General features: G+C 35.8%; 1 protein-coding gene across 6 annotated transcripts in view; it reads right to left on the bottom strand.

The window, feature by feature from the left end:
* pico (ras-associated and pleckstrin homology domains-containing protein pico) overlaps positions 1-24280 on the bottom strand; it is a 209224-nt gene that overhangs the window by 8974 nt on the left and 175970 nt on the right. For 5 of the 6 annotated variants that reach the window (XM_076414051.1, XM_076414049.1, XM_076414054.1 and 2 more), the window contains one exon: positions 465-663. In XM_076414051.1, the coding sequence (XP_076270166.1) occupies positions 465-663 (199 nt within the window). Of the gene's footprint in view, positions 1-464; positions 664-9863; positions 10000-24280 lie in introns of those variants that run through there. The other variant, XM_076414053.1, reaches the window with a different exon arrangement.

Below are 24280 nucleotides of genomic sequence, written 5' to 3'. Positions count from 1 at the left end.
TTTTGGGTCTTTAAAATAAATTATCAACAGGCTAATAATTTAGTTCTCTAAAGATATCTTAAAATGTCAAAGAATTATAATTTTAACAATAAATAAATACAATATACAGGGCGTTCATTAGTTCATTCAGGGATTGTTCTTTCTTTTAATATATCCTTCTAATCTTTAATATATTTCCTTCTAGTGATATATTATTGAGAAAGAGATAGAATGCGGTCTGCTGTGTCGCAACATGTGACAGTTTCAGTCTATAAAATCCGATTTGGGTTGATATTCGTATGCCAGGTTGCCAAATTTTCAAAACATTAATGATAATAATTAAAGCTTAGAAACTGACGTCATAAATCTTGAGCATTGGCTGCTTTATTGGACGGGTTATAGCTGCGTCTTAAAAATATGATTCTCACCATCCGAGAAATGAGAGTTAAATTTAACAAAAACAGAAAATAACGACGAGTATTTACCGGAGAATCTCTTGCTTTCCCTCGCGTGGCCGATCTCCTGGTCGCAGACCGACTCCAAGGCGCACAACTCTCCCAGAATGGCGTCCAGATCGACGTCCTGCGAGTCCTCCAGGTTCGCCATCGAGAAGCGGTAGCTGTCTATCCTAGGGGCGGCGATGTCCGGATTCAAAGGTCTCATGTGAGCGGTCGGGTCGAGCCCCTGCAAAAAAAACGAACGTTTTAGGTCTTCAAGAAGTTTCTAGTCTTCACGTAAGGATAAAAAATAGAGCGAACATAAAAAACACATTACTTCGTCTCCCTTCCGCGAATGGTACATGGTTACCTGTATCGCCCCGAACACGAGAGGGTTGGTCTCCCCCTCGCGGAGTCTCTCCCCTTTTTATTACTCCAAGGTGTAATTGCGTCAGGACCCTCCCCAGACCCCATTCTCACGAAGGGCCACCATCAACGGGTCCGATCTGGGTTAAGGCCATTGGAGCAGTCGCACGAGACAGATTTTTCCATTAGGACAATTGGCTTTGCTTGAAAAAATGCGTCGTGGCGAACGGGAGAAAGAGGGGGGAGGGAAGAGGCGAAACCATAATTGAAAAGGTAAAAGCGACCAGTTGTTTTTTTTGCTATTTATCAGCACCATTATTTTTATACATAACTATCAAAAATAAAGTTCTACGAACATAAATTAAAGATAAATAAAAGAAATTCTGAAGGTACAAAATATTGTCATAAATCTCTACATAGTTGCATTTGTTTTTCTAGTAAAGTCAGTAAAAATATCAAGTATTAACTGATACGCAATGTTAGAGTAAAAAGTGAAACAAACTGGCTCGAACAGGATATAACAAACATGTTCGTGCATTAACTTCGTTGGGTATAACATGGTTTTATCTGATAAAACTATCCTATACACACTAGGCGTTACTAAAAAAACGAACAGTCAAGGTTAATTTAATAAACTCGCCTAAATTTGTTGAAATTTACTACGTCCCATGATTATCATAATGGTTCATATAGAACTATTTTTTACCGGGTTTGTTGACAAAATATACGCAACGAAATCGCTTCTCTGGCGAGGATTCTTCGGACGTTTCCAATGTGGGTCTAAATCCAATCAATCCGGCGCTCAACTACGGGACATTAGACCGATATAATAAACGCGTACCGGCAGGATAATCCTATCAGGAATCGATTATCAAAATGGTGGCGATATAACGGCGCTTTGATCTTATCAATGGTTGGCATTCGGTTGCGCTATCCCAGTGGAAAATATCGAATTTAAATCTAACGAAAATCGTTCTTGCTTGTAATTAAATCAATCGGATTATGGTGTGAAGAAAGAATAAATACAGAATTTTTTATTAACCTCTTGGAAAGTTAACAATCTGTCCGTGGGCAATAAGTATTATTATATGATTTCAGTTATATAATATAACCATCCTTACATGTAGAAGATCACTTCAGTAAGTGATCTGCTGCACAATTTATAATCTAAATCTTATTCTAGATACTATTCTAACTTAGTCTAGAAATTATTAAGTTTCATTGTATGTGTCTATTAACCAGTTCCTATGGTAGTATGTGTTTGAGCCTACGCACTTCACTGTCATCGCGCACATTTAACTGTTTGGCAAGTGCATTAGGATGCACTAATATTATTTCAGAGTACTTCGCAATAGCACTTCGACCGATCACACTCGTTATGGGTTCTATATGGATATCGCGTTGAATCAGTTTGTTGGACACGTAATGTGGGGCATCGACGATGACTAGCAACACTTTATTCTGAAACCTCTGGAGAATACTTATGTTTGATTTGCTAGTAGTACCCCACAGTTCAATACCATAGGTCCAAAGGGGCCCAAGTATTGACTTATACAGAAAAACATTGTTATCTAATGATTATTTAGATTTATGCCCTGTTAGCCAATACATTTGGTTTAGTTTAAGCCCAAGCTTGTCACTATATGTTTTTTCCAAGTCAGACGTTGATCAAAATGCATTCCCAGATATTTAACGCGGTCTGCTTGCGGACGTTCATGATTATTCAGTTTTACTGAGAGACATGTTCTTCTGCAAAGGGTGAATGTCATATGGGTAGATTTTGTCTCATTTGCTTTGATACGCCACGTTTTCACCACAATTCGACTGTTTATTGTTAAGATGACGTTGGAGGTTTTTGTGATGATAAAACCGCTGTATCGTCAGCATATGTTGCAACAGTAGTGTTTCGTCAGGTTGGTAGGTCAGCTGTATACATAATATATAACAATGGGCCGAGAACGGTGTAGGTCAGTGTATTCGTCACCCTGTTTGACAATAAAATGTCTGTCTGTGAGATATGATTTAAGCAGTTGAAAGTGTGTATGTGGCAAAAGCTTTCTCAATTTAACATGCAGTCCAGTGTGTCACACCTTGTCGAAGGCCTGAGAAATATCGAGAAATGCAGCGGAGCAATATTTTTTATCGTTTAAGTTTTTCTTAATTTGGTTCACTAATCTATGTATTTGTTCCGTGTTTATTACGGAAGCCAAACTGTTCTGTTCTATAAACAAGACGTGTACGGGATTAATACATTAGTATCTATTTCCAAAATTGTATAAAATGGTAAAATAACATGGAAATAAAGTTTAATTATTGAATAGTAACCGTTTTCATTTTGAATCGTCATACAAGCATTCCAAATAACAAACCTCAGTTAGTTCTTTACGATGCAAAATTTCATATCAAACAACACATATGGATTAATACACCAGTTATTTATTACCATTCAAAAGTTCTTTGGGCGGCTTGTTGGCGCAGTGGTTAAGACGACTGGACGATCATCCTACTGTTGCGATACTCCGACTATCGAATTCGATCGATCATCGTTCGAATCCTGCTAGGGCATGGATGTACTTTATATTTGTATTTGTAATTGTAAATGTTTTTATAGGTAACAATGAGAAATCCCATAAGGAATAACCATCCCAGTCACGCCAGTAACCAGGCTGGGTAAGACTGGATGTCTTCTGGGATCGTCTCTAAGTTGTTCACTGGTCAGTCGGTAGGCTTAATGCAGATGGCCGTGGTTCGGAGCCCTCGTTGGTAAAAAGAAGACTTTAAAATATATATAAAAATAGTTATTAGAGTATTAACAGCAGGTCAAGCTGGTATGCACAGTGGTAAAAACCATGACCGTTCTTGAATATCATTAAAACTTGAAACCTAACAAAATATTGTTCGTCGACCTTCCTGGTCCTATTGAGGTTCCAAACCTTTTTGCGAAGCCATAATGAGGTTTTCTCCTTCCGATGGTAATTAATGGTCGACCTCGAAACATGGCGTCCAAACTCCACGAACAATATCCCCAATCTATCGCCCCTCTCGCCTCTCCCCCGCCACCACCACGTCGTTAATCAGAATACGTACCCGTCGTGGACTTTTTGCCCACAACTGACATAATACGGGAATCGATTTTATGACACGGCCGATGTGTCATTAGGCGATGCCATGAAAAAAAAAGGGAAACGCTCCAACTGTCGATCTACGCCACGGGGAGGAAGTGGTGGGCCTGGATAGAACGATATCGGCGCGAAAGTGTCTCGTGCAGCCGGTCCCCGACCCGACCGGAGGGGAAAAAATCTGTTTGCGACCTCTATACCCCGCAATTTTTTTTTGCGATCGGCAGCGGTGGTTCGACGATAGCTCCCTAATCGATCTTATATATGGGGAACGTGAAATTCGCAACGTATTAGGATCAGAGTTATGTTAGCCTTGCCTAGTTCTGTCTCGTAAATCTCTTATGAAATATAGAAACGATGAATATGCGATACGTATACGGTAAAAAAAGTATTTTTAAGCAAATTTATTCGCCAATATAGTTTTCCTCGAAAGAAACCCAGTCCAAGGTTTTCCACATATTCCAAGAATACTTTCTATACAAATAGAACGTATAATTATTAGATTATATTTCATATAAAGTTAATGCTAAAAGGTCTCTAGTTCAATTATTTGAAGTGGATAAGTGTAAGTCCAATTATCATTTAATGTTTTTTCACTTTTTAACTTTTTTCTTCATCATCATCAATTTTTATTTTACGCTTTGTTTCATTCATTCTTGTATTTTTTGTTGATTTTCCGATAAAATGTTTTCTATTAGCACTCTCTTGGTGTTTTATTATCTCTCTGTCTCGCTCAATTTAGTGCATCTTCCATTCTTTTTTGATGATAGTAGCAGTGGTGTTTATTGTCCGTGTTTTATACGTTCAAGTTTTATTTTGTTCCTCCTCATTTTCTACTTCCTTCCCTATCTTTTTGGCCTGTTACATTAATTTCTCTGTCTTTGTCTAGTTCTTCTAACTCCCTTTTATCTCTATCAGATATAGTATAATACTAGTACTTTATTTAATACCCTGAAAGTAATGTGTCAGTAGTTACCGTGTGATAAAAATAATGGTCAAGCATTTTTGGCATTGCATTTTTGTAACAAATACAACGAAAAAAAAGGGATTTACATCCCAGAAATTAAGAGTTGATACAGCAATGACATGACAATCTGGTCAACTCTTTTTCGTAGGCTTCTCAGTTTTCATTAATTAATTGATACAAGTAATATACCAAAACGTCTTTTGATCAAAGCTTAATCTTTTAAGTAATAAAATGCACTACCAGCTTAATTTTTTTGCATTAAATATGCATTATTATGAAATTATAAGAATTTATTAAAAGCAGTATGTCTTTAAATTTCTACCAGAATGTTCCAATATTGCAGAATAGTAAATAGACACTACAAAACAAATACTACATAGAATAAATAATGTATTGTGGCACAGGTCAAAGAATTTTAAAAATATCAATATTTATAGGGACATCTATTTATATTCGAACTTTGATAACGTGTTAACGAAATAATATACATAAATCTAGCTATCTGTAACTTATTTAATCTTCATAAATTTCAAATAAACTCCATGTCTCTACATTAAAATATTTTAATACTTTCAGTAATGTCAAGAATTTTTCCTAATTTTTTTGCAGTTATGAGCATGACTTAATCATGTTTAAAACATAATACAGCATTTAGTAGTGATGATAATTTTCCTGAAATAGATAAACATCTACGTTAGAAATAATGTCTAACCATTCATCCAAGGGTTATCAAATAGTGCAACAAAAGCTATCCAGACCTCTCCTTAATATATATATTTTTTGTTAATACTATCCCTCATTTCCTGCAGACGTCAGAACGTTATCTATTCTAGTCTGTTCCTGCTGTCTCAGTTGTCACTGGACGTGAAACTTAATCCCGCCATTTAATGCACCCTAATACGTTCCGTTTGGCCGAAATTTCAACGTTTCCTGTCCTGACACGTGTCACTGAGTGAACCCCTCACCTCACCTTTACCGAATTAGTTTCTTCAGGCCTCCTCTTCTCCGGCCCAAGTATTCAAATCAGACCGGAATGTTGTTATCTCGTTAGGAAAAAATTAATTCGAACCCGATCATTTGTTATGCCATATACGAAGTCGACATTATCGTTAAGGTCGATCGATTGATCGCCGAGAAATTCTCGATCCAGCGTCTCAATTAAATCGCCCCCGGGCGAAAGTTTCCTCGAGGAAAAGTCCGTCGATATCAACAGTAAATTTTAACGTCGTTTGGATTCGAATCTTAATCCCATCTCCATCTTAATGAGAATCGAATTAAATTGTTCGATGGTTACTTTATATCTTGTCTGTAATATCTGTGACAATGCCAATAGTACCTTCGCATAGTTGACATAGAAGTTAATGGCTTTCAATATACAGGGGATGAACAAAATAATATGAACCTCTGGCACATACACAATATGTATTTATTAACAAAACGCTGATGAGCCACTATTTGTTTTTAAAACAGTTACAATTCTTGTCTAGTCGCGTTATTGTAAATAAAAACAACCATCAATTGCTTCGATGATATAATATTATAACAGGTCAATTGAAAAGTCACCGGCTTACAATAGCAGTTTCGGCGATCACCTCTTCATTCGACGACAATTTCTTGCCAGCGAGCATTCTTTTGAGCACTAAGAACAGGAAATAGTAGCTGGGGGCAGATCTGGAGAATACGGTGGATGAGGAAGCAATTCGAAGCCCAATTCATGGATTTTTGCCATCGTTTTCATTGATTTGTGACATTGTGCATTGTCTTGGTGAAGCAGCACTTTCTTTTTCTTCAAATGCGGCCGTTTTTCGGCAATTTCGTCCTTCAAACGGTCCAATAACGCTATGCAATAGTCGCTGTCGATAGCCCTTCCTTTTTCAAGGTAGTCAATGAAAATTATTCCATGTACATCCCAAAATACAGTCGCCATAATCTTGCTAGCTGACTGTTGCGTTTTCCCACGCTTTGGAGCAGTCCACTCGGATGATTGTCGACTGGACTTCGGAGTGAAATGATGGAGCCACCTTTCATCCATTGTCACATATCGACGCATAAACTCGTCGTTGTTTTTGGTCAAAAGTGAGCTCGCGCGGCACCCACTTTGCACAGAGCTTTCTCATACCCAAATATTCGTGAATGATATGATGTACACGTTCATTTGATATCTTTAGAGTGTCTGCTATTTCATTCAATTTCAATTTACGGTCATTCAAAACCATCTTGTGGATTTTTAAAATGTTTTCGTCGGTAACAACCTCTTTTGGGTGTCCATGTCTAAACTTAGCATCCTTGATGGTTGATTTTCCTAGGGGCAGTGTCCGGAAACTCAGCATCAAGACAAGTTTTTGCTTCAACTGTATTTTTTCCCTTTAAAAAGCAATATTTTATCAACACGCGAAATTTCTTTTTATCCATTTTTTTCACAATAACAAAAATTACTTCACTCAAAATGCTATAATTCATAATCTAATGATGCGACAGCTGTCAAATTTATACACGCATCTTTTGAGGGTTAGGGCTAACTAAAAAACATATGGATTTAATTCTAGTAGCGCCATCTATGTGCCAGACCGCGGACTTATCAACTGACCTGTTATAACTATACATTACAGGACATTACTATTTTTATATAAAAATTATTTTTCGCTATCTATCAGTGACTTATTAAAAACCATTAAAAGTTATGAACAAGAATTGATTGGAAAATATTTTTGTTTCGTGTTTTTTTTAGGTTGCTGTTTTTTTAGCTCGTCCTCTTTCTATTACCCATTCATAAAAAAATTAATATCATATTATTTTGCTTATAAAAGAGCTCGTAAAAGTGTGGAAGTGAAAACTAATGAGAGATTGAACGACTTAATAAGTTGTTCTGTATGTTAGAAGCGTCTTTTTCCGGTTCCTGTTCGGATCTCCTTTCAAATTTGGCGTCCCTAATGTATCTCGAGAAATTTAAGAACGTATTTAATGTTTTATGTGCCATCATTACAGCTGATTTGTGTGTATAACGTTAGTTTCTTTTCTATCTGGACAGATCATTTTAGGTGACAAATATATTGTTTTGAATGTATCAAATTTGTTAATATTTATATTGAAGTTGAACCTATTTGTCATGCGCCTAATCATTTTAAGTAATGACAGAACTTCCTGTAGAATTGATACTAGTGTCATTTGTCAATATCATGTTTAAAAAGAATTTTGTGAATTACTAAATTTAGAATAAAAATAATCTTCAAGAAATTCACCAAATGCTATATGATGATGATTTATATGCATTGTATCGGTCTTAATTTATTTTAAAATGATTCAGATGCTCAGAAGTATTCGCGGTGGACATACTAATGGATGTAATTGCAAATAAATTTAAATTTGCTCCAAAAAAGTGTTAAACTGTATAAATAAACATCATCTAGTATCATCTTTAGGTCATTACTTGCATTATATAACAAGATAGATATTCTAAAATCTAAATAAACCCGGTTGTTGTTGGAGAATATCCAAAATAAGTTCGGACAAGCGAAACAGTAAAAAAGGAGAGAGAAAAAAACAACACGGTGTGACATAACAGCGTTTGTTTACTTCCTAAGTAGCGGTCAACGTATCGTCGAGAGAGGTCAAAGCGTTTGGTGCCTGAACAAATTCGCGAATGAAAATGGCGACGGCAATTAGCGTGTTTCCGCAGTGTCCCGTTACGCGAGGACCTGTCCTGAATTGAACGATCTTCGGCTTCGATGATTATTGCTCGGTATCAGTATGTGCGGCGTGTACCCGGCGATTAGGTCACGAAAACCACTACCGCCAGCACCACCGCGTCGCATCTAATGAATCATTTCTCGAATTGACAATCGATAGCGCACTACAAATAATGAATAGCACGATTTTGTGGTTTCGTTATCTATTGATGACGGAATCAATGATTTTTTCGCATATTCAATGCAATCTCGAAACATTGAATGACTCCTTTCGCATATTTAATGCAATCTAACGAAAGCACACAGGGAGTCAAGCCAAATTTTACTTTTTGAGACGTTCGGTTCGAACGCTAAGGGTGTTTTTAGGACGAAAGGTCCAAGAGCTTAACGAATATAACCTAATAACGTTGTTTCGACGCTGAACCCTAATCTGTTTCCGTCCCGATTTGTTTTTATGGGGAAATTTCAACAGTAATCCAAAAACCCCGGTTGAATTAAAACAAAACGTTCATTAAGAAATGGCGACGGAAGATGAGGGTTACGGGATCTGAAATTATAAATGTTAATCTACATTCTAAAACTCAATAAACTCTTTTAGATAAAAAAAAGTGTCTGAGATTTACCACAGTTCACTCTGTATCTTTTAATGTTTGGCGGAATTAAATCAGGTGAACAGGATGACTGCAGCATAAGTAACATAAATAGGCACAAGTCTTCAAATAATATTCTATAAACAGTGCCGTGATTTTCAATCTTGGTCACACTAATACATACATAAGATAACAGTTCGGCCAATGTCATATATTTTCCTGATTTAACTAATAATAATAAACAGAGACAATTGAAATTTGGAAAATGAAAATATAAGATCACTCACCACTTCTCTGGAAACGTGGAGATATAAACAAAAATATGTCGACAACAACAAAAACGATGAAATCAAATCAAATACTTGATATATACGGCGTGTGTAGATCTGAATCAATGAATGAGTGAGTGAACAATGTCTGTTTGAAGATTATTAAAGCACTTCACCATAAAATCACCAGTTCTTTACATACTAAATATCGTATTTCAGTTACTTCTTCCAACGATAACTTGTTTTGTTTAATGACAAGCCATTAAACTGATTTAAAACTGTATCTATAAGGATTGACTCTGTAATACGTTCAAATTGTGATTTAAACTAACTGCAAACAATAGATGGCGTTAGGGATTTTCCCAGATTTAATATATTGCCTGGTGATTTGTGGTAGGACCTAGGGACAGAGACGTTTCTCAAAATAAACGATCATCCAACCAAACCAACCTGTTTGCTGCCGAATTTCCAGTGTTTAAACATGACAGATTCGGTGGGAACAACACAGAGCGCACTGTCAAGCGATGCCGGCACGTCCTCCTCTCCTGCACCATTTCACTGTCGCGACCACATGCTCCCGCAGGACACTGCACTCGGATCTACGAGGTCCGTCGTCCGTCCTGATCTTCTTCCTCTTTGTCTGTGCGTGTTTTACGATATATTTTGCTGGCTCGTCGGCAGCAGGAACGCCGTCCTGCACCGAGCGAAAGGATGGTGGCGTTGGACGGATCGGTAAAAGTCGGGCTTGACGCGGACGGCAGGACAGGGTCTTTCCGCGTGTGACGTCATACTGCCCGGGATCCTGCTGCCTCGTATTCCTGCCTTCGCGGGACGGTTTCCTGTTGGGGCGGCACGACCGACGCCGGTCGGGCGACGTCGGCCGCATTCGGAACGGCGTAACTAATTCGCTGAGCTCGAACCATTAGAGATCCTGATCAACACTTTCTTTTGCGGTTTTGCAAGGTGAATTTGATCTATATCCCGTGGTTATTTTACAGAAATATACATATAGTTCCATCTAAAGTAGCCGTGAACTCATTTATATAAAAATATTGTTATATATCAAAGCTAAAATAAATTAAATGTCAAAGTTAAGTGCGACAACATTGCGATGCTTTGACGCCATAAATTGAGATGACGTAAGTTCACTGCTATTTTGGATAGACTATATTAATGTATTATTGAGTTACTCTAATTTATTTTTACACAAATTATTATAGAGTATTCATCTTCCACCATATCAGGATAGCCTCATTTAGGTCATCACAGAAACAATGAAGAATAAAAAACTATAATTTACAAAAAAAAAAATTAAAATAAAAAACATTCGCAAAATATTTATCAAATTATGTTCGATAATTTTCAACGCACTCTAAATCGATGACCTCGTTGTTCGGGGAAAATATATTCGGGATTCTCTGGAGAGATCCGGCTCTTCTGTCGACATGCTGCAGAACCGTCGAAAAAAATTCGGTAAAAATGCAGCAGGATCCACAATTTGTTACGAATTATGGGACCTGAATGACCTCGAAAGGCCACCAGAAAAACTGACTCGAATTTTACTTTCAGAAGCTGAAAGTCCTAACTTCGCGTACTCGAGCCCGGGAGGGAAATGAGGAGAGAGCGAGAGGGAGAGAGGGAAGGAGAAGGTTGGATTAAAACCTTTCCCGCTCCCGTAAATTCAGTCGTTTGATTTCCCTGATTTCCTATGAGGTTTGCGTAACCTTATGATTTTATGAAGTGTGTTTAACGAGCTTTAAAATGGATTTCCGAGAAAATATACTGTACTGTAAGCCAGAGGCCCTTCCCTGCCTAGTATTCTATGAACCATTCAAAGAAGAACCGGTTAATGAAACTATTTTTGACGTTTTAATGATAAAAATCTACTATAGATCGGGAAAGAGTGAACAGGGCGCGGCTTTCACCCTAAATATTCGTGTTAATTCAACCCTCGTGTTTGTCACGTGGACAGCCCGAAATTTGGGAGCGTCCTGAATCACCCCACCGTTAAAACAGAATTGGTAATTTCCCGCTGACCAGCTTTGTGTGTGTTTGTGTTTCTCCGAATATTTTATGGTAAAGCGGGGAAAGAACACGTCGCAAAATAAATAGGGTTCCGATTTTTTTATCCTGTTTTTGCTTTTAACAATTGCTTTGGAAAAAAGATGAAAATACTTGTTAGCGTTAAAAAAGAGGGTTCATCATGCTTACCATCATCGAACTATCAAAAAAAAATAAACCAACAGATAGTCTATCCAAAATAGCAGTGAACTCACGCCATCAATATGTATAATGTATTGCCTATTCCAGTTTGTAAATTTGTTTTAATACCAGACGATATTTTCTTTCTCATTTTATTCTAGTTAACAAGAGATCCAATGCTGTCTAATACGTTGGAACATGTAACCGAAGTAGCCTGCGAAAATCGCTCGGTTGTCAAATGTCTGCAAAATTCTTCAGATCTTCAGTGAAAACAAGAGGTTATAAACTGACAAACGTCGTTTCGGTACCTTTCCTGATTACTACTGTGAGTATTAAGTAGAGGTTTTATAAATCATATTTTTTTTAATAATTCATTACATTGCATTGATATATTGTTCTTCATGTTAGAGACAAGAATCAAACGAATAGACACCAACAAGTGGTCGGCAAAGGCTCTTATTAAGGAATGACTTGTAAATATAATAAAATAATAATATGTGCATTACATGTATTATAATGTTAAAATAAATTGTATTTAATAACATTTTTGGTTCATTATTTTATTAACATTAGAATGTTGTTATGTATCAAAACTAAAATAAATTAAAACGCGTAAAATGTTAACGTCAACATTGCGACGTTTTCACATCATAAATTGAGATAACGTGAGTTCTCTGTTATTTTGGATAGACCATAAAAATAGTAACCTAAATAAAATTGGGACATCTATCATGTAAATTATCCACATTCGCATCCTCAACAACTACATTTCCATAATCGTCCCCTGCAATAGCAATGCAATCATAAGCAATAAATAACCGCCCCAACTCTGACGCAAAAAATACGGGACGAAATAATAAATATCCATATTTTTCCCTACCTCTCCCACTCTCGACAACTCTCCCGAAAAAAATAGGTTGCGCAGCTCATTTTCAACAAAAGAAACGGTTAAAAATGATCATTCCTTAGCGTATTCGTCTAATGCGAGTCGCGAATGTCGCTAGGGCTGAGAGGGGTAGATTCGGCGTAAATGGCACGCGTCTAAGTCAGTTCGTCACGCGGGACGAATGCTAGCTGGCTGGTTCAATGGAGATAAGGGCTCTGGCGATGTTGTTTTAGCGCTTCGTCGTGTTTGAAGAGGAATAGTGGCGGCGGGGTGCAGGAATATTTACGATATTTGCACTCTGGGGGCTGTTGACACGATCGAGTCCTGAAATTGGATGTCATCCCGCCGTGTAGGACTGAATATATATTCAATATATATGCGGAAAGACGTTTGCCAATCGATTAAACTGCTACTAAAACCAATTCGTGATTATTTAAGTTTGAGGAAAAAATAATAACGATTTTTCTTATACTGTATCCTGTTTGAAAGGTAGCAGTCAATAAAACATTCAAAAATGTATTGTCACTCATGTATTCTGTTAAATGTTCTCAAAATTATTAGAAGCTCTGTAGTGACGAAATGATGACTTTGCCAGAAAAGTTATAAGTATTTGACATGTATATGAATAAATATGCTTTGAAAAACACCGAAATGGCTAACGAAAGGCTGGATAATATTTCAATTGAGCAACACGAAGCAAAACCCGATGAAAAGCAGGAAAAGGTCCACTCCTGACCTAACCCTGATCGATCAGTGCCCGCCCGATAGATGCTGGATACGTCGTCGACTATCCAGACATATATCCCCCGGAGGTTTGCCCTCGGGATGCTTTTTAAAATTGGCTTTCGGACAAGGGTTATTCCGACAAATTACCGGCCGTTTTATTATCAGCTCTCGGCCTGGTGGATAGTCGTGATGGCGAGAAACGTAATTCGGTCGGAATGCGGTTGACTTTCCAACGTCCCGCTTAGAAACGCCTTTTTTATACGGATGGCGTCGCATATAGATTTCAGTATAACGACTTTATTTTGGATATAAGTTCTTGTCGCCGAACTCGTTCTCGTTATTACCCAAAACTACGATAAAGAACACACATGAAAACTAGATAGAATATAAAAAGTAACGTTATTGGGATTGTCAATATTGCATAGATATCGTGTTTTCTTTAATTTACAATAGATGTCACTATCGTTAAAATATTGTTTGTTTATTATGACAAATTTGCATTATATAACTTTTTTTTGACTACCAATGATAGTGGTGGCGCATCCGCCAAAATATTATAATCCATAAAATTGTATTATTTTGTAGGGTAGTATATATGATAATTTATATATCAATATAAAATTTTTCTATATTTGTAAGCTTAATAGACGAATTATGCTAATAAATTATTTGTTTAATTTAATGTTATTTCCATATTCAATAAGTATAATAAGTATAATAAGAATTGATAATTTATTCTTACTTTCTCATACTGTCGATATATTGTGGCGTTAAGATAAAATAATATAACGCAATAAATGTGAACATACGAAGCATAAAACATTTGAACCAATAACAGTTAATGTTGGCCTTTTTTCCTCCAAATTTCCAACATACAATGTATATCTACGGCGTAATTGGACAAACCTCGGACTGCGGAGTGTAAAAACAGGAAAATACGAGGACAAAAATACAATTCCGAAATTGGGGGAAATGGGGGATCTCCTCGTTCTACCGTTCCGGGCAGTAAAAACACGTTTTTACGAAAAAGTTACCGCGTGCCATCGAAAGCCATACAATCTGTATGAGGGAAGTACGGTCCGGCTTTTTTCAGGAAAAATCTTCCGTATTCCTGCACACGTGCGTCTAAATTAGTCACTTGAGATCTTAGACATTACATGAACTCTGAGGCATGGTCAGCATATTACATTTTTGAGTTTTTATTTTTTATATAGCTAATAAAATAATCAAAAATTAATTTTCAGTTGAATATAATAGTACATGGAAAAGAAGAAAAAAAAACAGATTTATAATTACTGTTAAAACATTTTTTAAAATATATTTTAAAGTCTCCTTTTACCAACGAAGGTTTACCTCAGTTTTAAACCTACCGACTGGCGAGTGACCAACTCAGAAATCATCACAGAAGACATCCGGTCTTACCCAGCCTGGATACTGGCGTGACTAGGATCATTTTCCTTGTCGGATTTTGCTCTCTTGTCTAGCACAATCACAAATGTTAAACAATCACAACCATAAATTTACGACCATGCCCCAGCAGGATTCAAACCCGCGACAATCGCAACAGTAGGAGGATCGCCCTGTTAAAAACTATTTCTTATATATGTAAGTTGGTAATGAAAATCAGAGTTTATTCTTTAACCAGTTTGATGTAATTCATAAAAAAAATGACGTAGACACTTTTTTGGTCGATTTATATATAAACTCGAAGTTGTTTGGAGACAGAGAGTCAGGCTTACCACCAGTCCCAAGCCAGTGTTTTGATTCTGAACCTAAAATCTTATAATAAACATTTAGTGTGTTTTTATTCTTTGTTGTTAACAAATCTGACACCCGATAGTTTTTTCAATGAACCACCCTCCTGTAGAAATTGCAATTTTTGAATATCCTTAGTCTTGATCACTGTCCAAGGCTTGAATAGCAACTTGTTCATGAACTATTCCCCTTACACGCCATTATCCTTGAAGGAACAGAATAACCCAGTACACCATATTTCCCTAACTTTTATGTTCATTTAATCAGCACAATATTCAATTTTTTCCGTTATTAACGATGCCAAAATTGGATTAGAACTTTAATGGATAAACCAACAATGCAAAGTTAAAATTCGGTTATGTTCTTACAAAGCATAAAACATTAAAATGGTGTCGAAGTTTTAGTTCTACGTTTGACGAATAGGTGGTACTCCTCGGGCATTTTCGTTGAAGACGTAACAATATATTCCTTAAACTTTTACTGCCAGTCCCATGAGCATATGCGTAAAACTCTGACAAAACTTTGAGACGAAACCACGGCAGGAGCATTTTACGTATTACAACAAAATCGCTAAGAACAAAAACAAGCCAGAGGTAGTTTTAACATTAGCCTTCGTCGAGCCGAAAGGAAACGCGCTATCAGGTCGATTTATTCGACGATGATGATCGTGGGATCGATCTGTCAAAGGGACAGTCTCCCACTCGCTCGAGCGGATCGAATTAGTCGGAGATCTTTCGGGACGGTTTGCTACCTAATTGATACGGGAAATCGCTTCATTAACGGCGAAAGGATAAGGAGAAATGTCGGAATCTTAATAGATACGGGGTCCTCGGGGATACGTCCATAATTTGCAAAGCCAAATAGAATTGGTCGATGATGACGATTCGAATAAATATCTCTTCGGCTGAAAAGACACGACGGCTCGTCCGTAACAATATCCTGATGGAGGAGCTGTCATACGCAGCGTTCGAATGGATTTATGAACAAATAACTTGACATAATACATCTCGGAGAAAACGATATGTCTCGGGAACGACGAGGGCTTAAATGAGTAATGGCGGGGCGTTAATAAAATCGTGATGAGTACAAGATGGTCGGGAGTGTTCTTGGGCCATCACGCGGCCATTATTCTTCATTCATATGGCGCGCGGTATCACATTCACAGCAGCGCCGCGGTCGTAATCTACCGGAAATAACGGTTATTGACTAGACTGTGTCCCTTCCACAGGAAACGTCGTTGCAGAGAGGTTAAACGACCACCGTGTGCCGATTTCCTATTGGGACCCGATGAAACAAGGTATCGATGTATTGATCTGGTCTTTTTATAAAAGATTATATCCACAATACAAATTTTAATTCAGCTTATATATAGCTTCATATTCAGCGATTATCTAGAAAAAGACATATATATATATATATATATATATATATATATATATATATATATATATATATATATATAATAGAAATACTATTGATACCATAAAGTTCTTCCTTCTTACTAGTCAGTTCTCGTATGTTCCACACTGCCATCTTCCACACTTTTCTAATATTTTCAGTTTGTCATGTTCTCTGTACCCTTTTTCCCTGTTGAATTTATTGTGTCTTTTAAAAGTATTTTTCCCATTTTTATTCGCCAATGCCCTTGTCTTTTAAAGCTTTCTTTATCATACTATCCCACTCTTCATTTCTCGTCATTATACATTATATATTGTTGATAAAAGTCTATAACCTAATGAATAATGTGTATCAAACATGTGTATCACCTTAATTTCAATTGATACATTCATTCAAGCATCATAATCAATTCTTACAGTGCTGAAGATCTAGATATACAAGACATTATTATTAGTTAAGTCGGGTGCAGATTCGCAATATTTCTATCTTCTCTGATTGAGAAGGAAAGAAAGTTAGTCTGCAAGCATAGCTTAGCAGTAAGTTAATAGGCTTCATTGGCGCAGTGGTGAAGGGGACAGGACAGTCTCCCTACTATTGCGATAGTCGCAGGTTCGAATCCTGATGGAGCCTAGATGTACTTTTTGTTTGTAATTGTAAATGTATTTAGGTAACAGTGTCTTCTAGGATGGTCTCTCAGGTTGGTCACTAATCAGTACAACTGTAAGTCCAGTCCAAATATTCTTGTTGTTCAAAACGGATACTTTAAAATGTTTAAAAAAAGTTAATAGTAGGAAAGACGGTAACAATGAAGTGACATGTACATAAGAAGTTAGTCATCTGGTTTAAAAGTTATAGTTTAAATTGATTAATAAAGTTCATACTTTGTTAAGAAAAGTGTTTAAAACATATGAGAACTAAAATCGCAGGTAAAAGCGCCAATTCTTCACCGGTGCAGTCGAACATTATTTATAGAGTCCTACCACTGTTGAAATAACTATTCTGACATCAGATACTCTTAAAATACCATTGTTCAGGTCGTTATTTAATATTAGTCCATATATTCTTGGAAGCTACTTTTTCCATTTAAAAGATCGATTTTGTCACAAAAGTATATGAGTTAGTTTTTGTATCTTAATTAAATTATTACAAGTGTAAAGTATTACAGTTCAATATTAAGAATTTTTTTTTACCAAAAAATAGCTATGGATAGTTGGTTTCCATCTAAATGAAAAGTAACCTTGGATCAAGTAATTAATCAAACGATAATAATATAATTAGTTAAAAAACCTATTCCTTTCAATTGCTTTAACGACAAAATGGAAACAAAAACGGTCATCACCAAAGGAGCTTATGTTAGCAAGGGAAAAATATGCCGGATGAAATTAACGAAGACCTAAATCGGCTGTCGACCGATCCGAGGGTGAAGTTTCCAACTTTATTTTCGTCAGTTCCCTTTCTCGTATAAATCTATTAAACTTTCATCAAAGTTGGCCAATATTTGCCATCGACTTGCCCGTTATTAAACACTTTTTGATCGTTATTCGCTGCGAATCGGCGATTGACAACCGGTCGGTTGTCGCGAAGGAACCCTTTCGGATCGTTAATTATATAATATTCAATAATAATGACTCGAGGAAAAAGTTGGCGACGTTTTTTTGTACATGGCGTCAAGTAGTTTAGTAAATACTGACTGAAAAGTTGTTTGCATATTAATATGGAGAAAAGCATTAAGTTAATTCATATTAGCAGGAATTAACTTATTTATCACGAAAATAAACAATTTATGAAAGAAATAAAACAGTTACTCAAAGATTTCTTTAAGAAAGTTTTCTTGGGTTTGGGAAAATCATCTCTGTGAGATCATCAAATGTGGATTGATATTGATCAAAGTCTCCTAGCCGTTTACTAATGGAATTAGGAAATATTTATGCTTTGAACAACACTATATTCCGTTGATTATCGAAAAGTCTCACAGTTCAAGGCATAAAACCATCAAATGTTCATTGAATATGTTGGGAATTATAGAAATTTGAGTAGAAACAGTGTAATTCAGAAGAATTTCAGTTTTCAAAGGAAAAATTGAGGAACTCAAATTATTAATGATGAAAAAATGACAATATCAGGTTCCCATGATGCTTGATGCAACAGATGCTTTGATGGAATGGGAAAAGTAAACAAACACCCATCATCTTCCTAGTAAAGAACGCGGTACGCCTCGCCGTAATCCCCATCCCGCTATTGACATAACTGTACGTACGCGACACTTAAAAAAGTCCATATTTTAATGTTACTTCTCGCTTATCGACATTCCTTAGGAGTTTGGCGTCTCTAGAGATCTGTTTCAAGTGTCCACGGCGGTCCGACGACCACCCACGACAACTCTTTCTCCGGTTTATGTATCTGGGTGTTGTGCACGGGTCCCCACGCGATCTCCGAACCCGTACTCCGATGTTTTCATTCCCACGCAATTTATTCGGGCACAATATATATATTCTCGAAAAGTTCAAATATTTCATCATTAACCAGAACAATAAAACACTGTTTGTTTCCTATGTATCATTCCTCAATATATTATCATGTAAATTTCTTGTATAAAATCGGGTTTTTAAATAAAACATATATAGATAAAAATAAAGTATATAGTCAAAACTAAAATCTAATAGTTCTAGAATCCCTCAAGTTCTAATAACTTCTTTACACTAATAATGACATGTTCACTAGCACTGTTTTGGTACCAACATAATATAATATTACTACTAGTTTGAAATATCTGGTTATTTTGAGTAGTCTTGTTAGTTCTTCGTTGTTGAGAAGCTGGATTGTCTCGACATTGATGCGATAGAAAAGTTTCAGAAAACCATAGCAAAGCTGGACCAAATACACGCGTTGTCTTAAATAAAATAGAAATTACAAAATACTATTGACATGTATTTAACATGTCCGCCGCCAATAACGCGCTAGCGCGTAATGTGTGGCTTTCAGTGGACGTCAATTACGCTGCAGCGTGTTATATGTGAGGTGGTCTTTCTAAGCCTTGTATTTAGTTCGGCATTAGCAGTGTACAAGTACAGTTCTAGCGGCATTACGTGTTTGGTTTCGATTTTTCCTTTTTCATTCATATATATTACAGAATTACATATGGCGGGAAAAAATATCGATATGTCAGGGCTCTCTCATCCTAAAAGTGGAAAAATAGATATGAAACGTATCCTAACTTTACAATATCCTTCATATTCAGGCAATCGTATCCTAATTTACTTCTGTCATAAAAAGGATATAGAAAAAGGTCATAAAAGGTCTGTCATAAAAAGGTTACTAAAGGCTTCGTCCAAACCTGCTTCCAGAGCGATATCAGCGAACATGAGAGGAGAAGACAGCAGTAAAGGTAATGAGAAAGCAATGTAAAAAGTGCATGTCCTGGATATCCTGGTTACTGTTTAGACTGCGCAAAAATTAGCCATGAGTGACCTCTTATAATTTATCTGAATAGACTTTTTCTTTATTTTGTGAGTTTTAGCGAAAATTTGTATTAGTCTATGGTCGTTCAATTATTTCTATTAACTTCTCAATTTACTTGAGTAGATATTTTGTTTGTTTGTAGTAACATTTACTTAATTATTTTTGTCTCGTTTTTCTAATGAATATTGTTTTATCTTATTTTAGTAGTTGATTCATTCCCATTATATATAATTCTGTTATGGTATATTAAATTATATCTTTTAATCACTAATGTATTTGATTAGCAGCGACCGTGTTAAAATACCATATATAAAGGATTCATTCAAAATTCGAAATATACAGTACTCAACATAATGAAGTGTTTGGTTATGTAAATAGATTAGAACTAATCCAGTCCATCCTATTCCTATTAATCAGTAAAAGAATAATTTTTTTCAATAAAACTAAGTTTTTAAATGTGTTATCAGACTTCTTGTCGAAGATTGAGTTAAACCTGCTAAAGAAAACAATGTTTCAAAAAGTTATGGTGACACTTGTGTTATAATATATAAACACATTGCTTTTCTCATTTAGGAAACTGACTAACTTTAACTTCACTTTTGATGCACCGTCCCTGTCCACAAAAACAAAATTACAAACAATTTTGTAACTCTAGCATGGCGTCAGTAGTACTACTTACTAATATAAATACAAATTACATTTCTAAAAAGTAATTAAATTATAAACACAAAATATATATTTGTATTCTATGCCTTTTGTGAGAGTGATGGGGTAGTAGGAATCCAATATGTTGGGACGATAACATAATTTTGCTCGCTGAAGATTACCACTTGGGTCAACTAGATGCAATTAGACTGGTAGAGAATACTTGCTTTACACATCCAAAAAAGGTGTGAAAGAAATTATTGAAAATGTATTCCAAGACATACAATCCAATATTCTTATCGAAACACAAGACTAATTGAACAACCTGATACGTCCTAGGAAGTATTACAAAAATTAAGTAGCACAGCGATAGCATTTCATAAAACAAACGACCCAACTATTCAATTGAACTTTAGAACTATAAATAGCTGAAAAGGCATAGTTTACGATCGAGGAAAACATATTCAAAGTTTAAGTAAACGCCGTGCCGCGGTGCGATTTAGCGTTATACGCGGAAGGCCAGGTTTGTCTGGGTATTTATTATCTATTTATGGCGTTCTCCTTTCTTCATAACGGCGTCAGTGCCTTAACGCGGTTGATTGAATGCGACTCGAGATAATAATGGCGGCCGCGGCGGAACGTTCTCTTTTCTTTCCGCCATATCTCGGCCGGGACCCGATGAGAGACATATCCCGCAAAAGTGAAAACGGCAAATATGAAGTAAAAATATATCAACTTCTATTAATAACGGTCGCGTTTATTTTGATACGGAATTCTTCGTTCGTTACGTGGAAAGTCCGCTCGATTAAATATTTTCTACTGTCGATCGCCCATGTTTACGGACCGTTCAGGCAGACTTTTTTTAATTAATATTGGTGTTTTGAAGGGAAATAAACTCCCGTCTCTGAAAATGCCTTGATTAGCGACAATAATTATTATATATCTCAATAAAAGAGAACAGAAAATACTCATCTTTGGTATCACAAGATTTGGTTAATTTCTTCTTTACTAACAGTGATCTCAACCATAAATGGTTATTAATATTATAGTAATTATCATAAAATCTATCTTTTTTACGTCATATCTATATGTCCAGATTTCATGGCATTTAACTTCGTTCATAGCTATTGTTACTCCTTCAATAAATTTAAAATGTCATAAAGAACTATCCTATATTTTTTTCTTTACGTTGGTTGGTTGGTTTAAAATCAAAAGTTTATGTGAATCAGTCCCAAATGATTCAACATCTTAAAGACAACATTCCTCATGAAATTGATAAAATTCAGCCTCAGATGTTGCAGGATGTCATGAAAAATCCCTTAAAAAGAGAGAAAACCATTTAGCCGATATAACTTTTCAATCATAACGAAAAAAGACCAAATAAACTTTTTATGAAAACCAAACTTACTTATCTTTTGTTGTAGGCAATCAAAACGGTAGCGGAACTTTTGCCCCACGTTCTACATCAGTACGTATTTCCCAAATTAAAATTAAATTATACTTAAACTAAAGTTAAGAGTCACAATTAGACACTAAACTAGTTCGTGTGTTTTGGTTCGTTTTAATCTTCTGATTTCCTGCGTGTTGTCCAGTAGCTGTATTGCACGTTGCTGTGACTTAGTAACCTTATTTCATTCTTTAAGGTGAAATGTTGGATAACTTATCGTACAGCTTGTGATTGAGTAATTACTTAGAGATAAACATTAGTATTTAATCTAAGAACTTTGTTTTGGTTTACAAATTTGTTTGATGTTTTAGTGCAACCTCATATCGTCTTCTGTTATTCAGGAGCAAACTAATACACGGTCTAATGAAAAGTCTCCATTCTACGCCTAAAGCTGTATGGTTTGCAAAAGCGCTTAAAATCTGTAGTTTTTTAAAATAAGATGTTGAGGATGTTTCTTATCCCATAGTAATACAGCGAAAAAGTGAGTTGTTCTCTGTACACAAATACAATCATTGAAAAGTTATAACTTCTTAAATCAATCCATTTCTACTTCATATCAAGTCACTATTAAGTCAATGAAATTTGACAATTTAAAACATAAACAACATTTGTTATTCACTTACAAATAAGGCGATCCAATATTATTTTAATATGTCTTAAATGAGATTATATGTATTTAACCTATAAGGACTCCCTTTCTATTTTAACAAAGTACAAAATTTAATATTGAAAAAATGTTGATAACCAAAATAATTTTTTTTCCAAGTAACTCCCTTGAAGAATCATTATTCCAAAATCCAATAAAAAATCGTAATTTATAAACTCCGAAAAATGCACCGAGAATATTTCCTACAAATCTTTCCCATTAAACCCAGTAATTTCGTTCTTTTCGAAAGTTGTTTCCCAGAACCAATAAAGAACATCGATAACACAAACTAATCGTCGTTCGCATGGATCGGTCGTAGATTTTTAAGCGCCTTTTCCTCCAGAGAAACTGTAATACTCATCATTTCAAATTGTCCCATTTAATAGCGGGGAAAGAATGGAAATGAGCCTTTTTTTCGGCACTGCCTCGACCTCGCCCCATTTAGCCTCCGAGGCGAATGGGTGTCCGAAACGACTCCGTCCGAATTTAAATCCTAAAAAACCGATTTCCCGACAGGAAAAACGACCTGCGTTATTGCGGAAAAATCGTTTTGTTTATGTGGGTCCGTTCAGATGATCGATTTTATTGTTAACGGTTCTTTTAGACGTTTCTTAAGCCCTTCCTGGTTTAATAACCTTGATATTTATGTTCTAGAATAAAGAGGTTTTTATATGGTTCATTAGTAACTATACGGTGTTGATGAGAGTACGATATAATTGATTGATAACATATTCTAAGCCAAAAAATCTACTGAGTTGTAAGAATTTATTTATCTGTACTTATTTACTTCTTAATGACAAGAACTATGCTTTAGTAAGTCTAGTTTCCTTTGAATATTATCTTTCCACTTAAGCTTGCCATCACCATCAGTCAATATCAGTCCAATTATTCTAGAACCAACAATCACTGTTAGGTACTCTATTTTGTTGTACGTGAAATTCACACTTCATAGTATTTGATTTTATTCGCCATTTCTTAGTTCACTGACTGGTGTTATTGATAGATGGTTGTGCTCTATTTACAGTTGTCTTAATAGTGTTACTCGTAACGAATAGTCCAACATCGTTGAAGAAATATCGAATAGAAGAAATACAATATTGGTCCGTGGATACTACCTTGTAATACGCCTACATTTGGCTAAGGATTTTAATTAATTTGCCAACTTGTATTCAGTTGTTAAAATCCTCATCCTCAAATGCCATTCTTAAAGCTTAGGTCACGTCAACAAATATAGATGACAGCAACAACTATTGACAGAATAATTTGTTCTTGATAGTTTTTGGCATCTTTACTGGACACTATCCAATCAGCTGACAATCTTTTCTTAATTTAGGCATACATAAACTATTGCCTATTACATCTTTTTGGCTTGGCTTGAACATTTTCAAACAGCGTTTTATTTCATCTATGCGTTATTATTTTTGGTTCAGTATTAATTACACAGGCTCAAATACTCTTCTAAAACTATAAATACTTACTTAAGGTATCAGCAATCACATATAACGTCATCCTACGGTTTCCCAACCTATGTTGTGAACATTCTTATGTTTCCACCAACGCTGTACAGATATTTCTGGTGCAGAATCATCATGACGCTTTAGCAAGCCACCATTTGTCATTAAAACTCCTATATGACGAACTTTTGGTTACGTGTAATAGATATAATCATAAATATGACTTGACTGTTTGCAAATTTATATGTT

Source organism: Rhynchophorus ferrugineus, unplaced genomic scaffold, assembly GCF_030347505.1.
Source record: "Rhynchophorus ferrugineus isolate W39M unplaced genomic scaffold, kcgeb_rfMv2 rfM9, whole genome shotgun sequence".
Taxonomy (NCBI): domain Eukaryota; kingdom Metazoa; phylum Arthropoda; class Insecta; order Coleoptera; family Curculionidae; genus Rhynchophorus; species Rhynchophorus ferrugineus.
This window is presented reverse-complemented; position numbering and strand designations above follow the sequence as displayed.